Source organism: Limulus polyphemus, unplaced genomic scaffold (assembly GCF_000517525.1).
Source record: "Limulus polyphemus unplaced genomic scaffold, Limulus_polyphemus-2.1.2 Scaffold5498, whole genome shotgun sequence".
In the NCBI taxonomy this organism is placed as follows: Eukaryota; Metazoa; Arthropoda; class Merostomata; order Xiphosura; family Limulidae; genus Limulus; species Limulus polyphemus.
This window is the reverse complement of record NW_013671108.1, coordinates 61,502-67,598: the sequence shown is the minus strand read 5'-3', so window position 1 is coordinate 67,598 and position 6,097 is coordinate 61,502. Positions and strand designations below refer to the sequence as shown.

The following is a 6,097-nucleotide window of genomic DNA, read 5'->3' as shown; positions in this document are numbered from 1 at the left end:
TGTTGTAGTTGTTTTATCTGCTTTGGTTATTTCTGTGGTTTGCTTAGACGTTGTTATTGGCCTCATTGTTGTTGCAGGTTTAACTTCTGTCGTTGGATTAGAGGTTGTAATTTCTTCCATGGTTGTGGTCGATTTCGTTGTTACTGGATTAACTTTTGTTGTTTGTCTTATTGTAGTTGTGGGATTTTCTGTTGTAGTTGTTTTAACTCCTTTGGTTATTTCTGTGGTTTGCTTAGACGTTGTTATTGGCCTTGTTGTTGTTGTAGGGTTAACTTCTGTCGTTAGATTATGGGTTGTAATTTCTTTAATGGTTGTGGTCGATTTATTTGTTGTTGGATTAACTTTTGTAGTTTGTCTTATTGTAGTGGTAGGATTTTCTGTTGTAGTTGTTTTATGTGCTTTGGTTATTTCTGTGGTTGTGGGTTGCTTATATGTTGTTGTTGGCCACATTGTTGTTGTAGGTTTAGGTTTTGTCGTTCGATTAGGGGTTGTAATGTCTTCCATGGTTGTGGTCGATTTAGTTGTTGTTGGATTTATATTTATATTTGGTTTCATGATTGTGGTTGGCTTAGTTGTTGTTGGATTAGCTTGTGTATTTGTCTTAATGTTGTGGTAGGTTTTTCTGTTATAGTTCCTTGAAGTGTTTCCATTGTTGTTAGATTAATCGTTTTAGTTGTTTTTATCGTTGTGGTTGGTTTAGCTGTTGTTGTGGGATTAACTTCTGCAGTTGGATTAAGGGTTGTAATATCTTTTCTTGTTGTAATCGATTTACCTGTTGCTGGATTTATTTTTGTAGTTTCTTCTATGGTTGTGGTTGATTTATTTGGTTTTGGATTAAGTGTTGTAGTTGGTTTCATCATTAGGGATGGCTTAGGCGTTGTTGTTGGACTAGCTTGTGTAGTTGTAGTTATGGTTGTGGTTTGTTTAGATGTTGTTGTGGGATTAACTTCTGTAGTTGGATTAGGTGTTGTAGTTTCTTCTATGGTTGTGGTTGATTTAGTTGGTTTTGGATTAAGTGTTGTAGTTGGTTTAATCATTGCGATTGGCTTAGACGTTGTTGTTGGATTAGCTTGTGCAGTTTGACTTAATGTTGTCGTAGGTTTTTCTGTTATAGTTGTTTGAACTGTTTGCATTGTTGTAGGATTAATTGTTGTAGTTGGTTTAGTTGTTATTGTGGGATTAACTTCTGTAGTTGGATTAAGGGTTGTAATTTCTTCCATGGTTGTTGTTGGGTTTCCTTTTGTAGTTGGTTTCATGGTTGTGGTTAGCTTGAACGTTGTTTTTGGATTAAGTGTTGTAGTTGGTCTCTTCATTGTGGTGGACTTAATTGTTGTTGTTGGATCAGCTTGTGTAGCTTGTCTTAATGTTGTGGTAGGTTTTTCTGTTATAGTTGTTTGAACCGTTTCCATTGTTGTGGGATTAATTGTTGTAGTTGGTTTAGTTGTTATTGTGGGATTAACTTCTATAGTTGGATTAAGGGTTGTAATTTCTTCCATGGTTGTTGTCGATTTAGTTGTTGTTGGATTTCCTTTTGTAGTTGGTTTCATGGTTGTGGTTGGCTTGAACGTTGTTTTTGGATTAAGTGTTGTAGTTGGATTCATCATTGTGGTTGGCTCAGTGGTTGTTGTTGGATTAGATTGTATAGTTGTTGTTATGGTTGTGGTTTGTTTAGCTGTTCTTGTGGAATTAACTTCTGTTGTTGGATTAGGTGTTGTAGTTTCTTCTATGTTTGTGGTTGATTTCGTTGGTTTTGGATTAAGTGTTGTAGTTGGTTTCATCATTGTGATTGAGTTAGACGTTGTTGTTGGGTTAGCTTGTGTAGTTTGACTTAATGTTGTCGTAGGTTTTTCTGTTATAGTTGTTTGAACTGTTTTCATGGTTGGTGGATTAATTGTTGTAATTTGTTTCGTCGTTGCGTTTGGTTTAGCTGTTACTTTTGGCTTGATTGTTGTTGTGGGATTAATTTCTGTAGTTGGATTAGGTGTTGTAGTAGCTTGTATGGTTGTGGTTGATTTAGTTGTTACTGGATTAAGTGTTGTAGTTGGTTTCATCTTTGTGGTTAGTTTAGTTGTTCTATTAAGATTAATTTCAGTAGTTGGATTATGTGTTGTAGCTGTTTTTATCCTTGTGGTTGGCTTAGCTGTTGTTGTGAGATTAACTTGTACAGTTGGTTTAGGGGTTGTAATTTCTTCCATGGTTGGGGTCGACTTAATTGTTGTTGTTGGATTAGCTTGTGTAGCTTGTCTTAATGGTGTGGTAGTTTTTTCTGTTATAGTTGTTTGAACTGTTTTCATTGTTGTTGGATTAACTGTTGTAGTTGTTTTTATCGTTGTGGTTGGCCTCATTGTCCTTGTAGGGCTAACTTCTGTCATTGGCTGAAGAGTTGTAGCTTCTTCGATGGATGTGGTCGATTTTGTTGTTGTTGGATTTACTTTTGTAGTTGGTTTCATGGTTGTGGTTGGCTTGAACGTTGTTTTTGGATTAAGTGTTGTAGTTAGTTTCATCATCGTGGTTGGCTTAGCTGTTGTTGTGGGATTAACCTCTGTAGTTGGTTTAGGTGTTGTAGTTTCTGCTATGATTGTGGTTGATTTAGTTGTTTTTGGGTTTACTGTTGTAGTTGGTTTCATCGTTGTTATTGTTTTAGCTGTTGTTTTTGGCTTGATTGTTGTAGTGGGATTATCTTCCGTAGTTGGTTTCATCATTGTTATTGTTTTAGCTGTTGTTTTTGGTTTGATTGTTGTTGTGGGATTAGCTTCCGTAGTTGGTTTCATCGTTGTTATTGTTTTAGCTGTTGTTTTTGGTTTGATTGTTGTTGTGGGATTAGCTTCTGTAGTTGGATTAGGTGTTGTAGTTTCTTCGATATTTGTAGTTGATTTAGTTGTTGTTGGATTAACTGTTGTCTTTGATTTCATTGTCGTGGTTTCCTTAACCGTTGTTTTTGGATCAACTGTTGTAATTGCTTTCATGGTTGTTGTTGTTGGCTTAGTCGTTGTTGTTGGGTTATCTTTTGTAGTTTCTCTCATTGTAGTGGTAGGATTTTCTGTTGTAGTTGTTTTATTTGCTTTGATTGTTTCTATGGTTGTGGTTTGCATTGACGTTGTTGTTGGCCTCATTGTTGTTGTAGGATTAACTTTTGTTGATGGATTGCGGATTGTAGTGTGTTCCATGGTTGGGGTCGATTTGGTTGATGTTGGACTAACTTTTGTAGTTGGATTCATTGTTGTGGTTGGCTTGAATGTGGTTTTTGGATTAAGTGTTGTAGTTGGTTTCAACATTGTGGTTTGCTTAGCTTTTGTTGGATTAACTGTTGTAGATGCTTTCACCGTTGTGTTTGGTCCAGCTGTTGTTGTTGGCTTGTTTGTTGTTGGGGGATTAACTTCTGTGATTGGATTAGATATTGTTTCTTGTTCCATGGTTGTTTTTGATTTAGTTATTGTTGTTAGCTCAGTTATTGTTTGTATAGTTGTGGTTGATTTAGCTGTTGTTGTTGGATTAACTGTTGTAGTTAGTTTTGTAGTCGTTGTTCGAGTAGCTATTGTATTTGGTTTAATTGCTGTTGTAGCATAAGATTTTGCAATTGAAGTAAATGTACTGTTTTCCATAAATATGGTTGATTTAGTCGTTGTTGTCGGTTTAGCTGTTTTAGTTGGTTTTATTGTTTTGGCATGTGTATCAGTTGTCGTTGGATCAGCTGTTGTAGCTTGTTTCATTATTGTGGTAGAGTTTGTTGTTGTTTTTGCAATATCCCTTGTACTTCGTTTCATGGTTGTGGTAGGCCACACTGTTGATGTTGTTGTTGGTCCAATCAATATGTTTCTTTCAGTTGTGGTTGGAGTGAATATTTGTGGAACAGATTTTTCTCTATTCATTGACGTGGCACCTGTTGTGGCTTCTTCCGATGGAAAAGTTTGTCCTGAAAAACAGAAATATGTAAGATTTCATACTTTAGCATTTAAAATTCAATAACCTGGATAATGTGTTTTATAGGATATAAATGTCAACCACTTAGGCTATATTATTGTGTCTTCAAAGGGTTTCCCCTTTAACACCGGATATGTAATAATTTTTCACAATGTTTCACACAATTTTTCTAATCTTTGTTATAACCAATGTCTTAGTAGGAATAATTTTACATAACTTCGTTATAATAGTTTTAGCAGGAATCATTTTACAGAACGTTTGCGTAATGAGTCTTAAGAGGAGACGTTATAATCAGCGTCATAACAACAGTAATTTTATAAAACAGTTTTAAGATGACATGTTACAGAACTTTGGTGTAACACGTACATCTTCTCAGGAGTCGTTTTTATGAAACATTGTTGCATTCAGTGTATTAACTGGAGTCATTTTATGAAACAGTTATAAACAGTCTCTTAATAGCTGACATTTTACAGAACATTGTTGTAATTAGTGTCTTAACTGGAGTCATTTTACGAAACATTGTTGTAATCAGTTTCTTAGCAGGAGTGGTATGCTCATAGTTCTAACATTTTTTTTTCTGTTTAAGTTGAATGTCAGAGAGAGAAGTTTCTTAACCCACTTACAGTTTCATTGTATGACATTTGAATTTTCAATAAAGGTTTTCTCTAAATTATTAAAAGACACTTTTATCGTTTTATTATTATTTCAACACATGGACTGAAAGACAATTTAATAAAACAAAATTGTCAATGTCAGGGTAATATTGAGTATAGTCTACAAAAATATTCAAGTCCGAACTATAAATTAATTCCAATTATTGTTTTAAAGTCTACGAAATATTTATGTTTTTTTTTGTAGAACTTTACCAGTTATATAAAATCATGTCACTAGTTCATTCTTTACTATTCGTACATTTTACGCTTTTATAGAACTATCAGGAGAAAAAAAAAATGTTTGATTTTTCTCTATTTTCAAACCAAATATCTCGCATTTATGAATAAAAAAATATCTTTTCAGGTTAAAGTATAAATCAAACATTTTAACGTGATAACCATAATGTATAGTGACCAAAAATACAAACAATCGCATTTAACAAAGAGCGAATGACCATCAAACTCCTCCTGGCTTTTCTCTGCCAGGCTTATATACAAAAAAAAGAGGGCGTCTCGAACAGATTCGGTCTCCCCAGATAATTCATGATCATTTGAGAAATTCATCACTGTCGTAACACTGCCCCTTCGTAAGTATTGTTCGTCCCTAACAATAGCCACTTACATTAAACAACAGATAATTTACAGACACAAAATTAAAATACAACAGAGTCTCTTAATTTTACAGGACGTTTCTTCTTTCGTATGGTCTGTATGGTCTCCGTCTTATTGGCTTCTGCTTTACGTGGAATTCATCTGCTTTAACAGGAAATGTCCCATTATCGGTAGTAGTCACATCAGTGGTAGTAACTTCATTAACGGCTTCACTGTTTTCCTTCTCAAAACCGGGTAGAGTTTCTTCTCCAACAGTGGCTTTTTCAGTTGATACGTCTTCAGCAGCGTCATTTGTTCTGTTGTTGATTTCGTTCCAACTGAAATGTCCTGGGCAGTGATAGCACGAAAGCCTGTTGGTATGCACCACCTTTGGCTTATCTCGTCGACCGCATTTTATTCGGAAAGTCACGTCTGAGAGACGATCCACTATGTCATATGGGTCTTCCCATGGAGAAGACAACTTAGGAGACTTCCCTTTGGTCTTCTTTGGATTATACAACCACACCTTGTCTCCTGGTACAAATCTGACTTCAGTAGATTTCTTATCATAGCATAGCTTCATGGAATCAGTAGACGTTTTTAAGTTTCAAAGCACTTGATGATGAATATCATCCATCCTTTCAGATAACACTGTCACGAACTCTGGTACATTTTCAGGCAACTCTTCGTAAGGTGGGCGTCCTGTTATGAGGTCCACTGGCAACCGAAGTTCCCGACCAAACATCAGTTTTTGTTGGAGTGTATCCAATGGCTTCTATAGGCCATCAGCAGTGGAGGGAGTAAGGCATATCATAATTATACTGGTCTCAATTTCCGATTCAACTTGCCAGTTGTCCCTCTGGATTCGTTAATGATCTTAACCAGCGTAATGCAGCAGGGTCTGTCCTAATGATAAACCTAGCCATATAGAG

General features: G+C 35.6%; 1 protein-coding gene across 1 annotated transcript in view; it reads right to left on the bottom strand.

Annotated features, from left to right (window-relative positions):
- Nucleotides 1-551: 551 nt before the first annotated feature.
- The window catches only part of LOC106472658 (mucin-2-like), a 67,047-nt gene continuing 61,501 nt past the window's right edge, over nt 552-6,097 (bottom strand). Inside the window, exon 3 of the mRNA XM_013933313.1 lies at nt 552-3,913. Within this exon, the coding sequence (XP_013788767.1) occupies nt 552-3,913 (3,362 nt within the window). The remainder of the gene's footprint in view (nt 3,914-6,097) is intronic.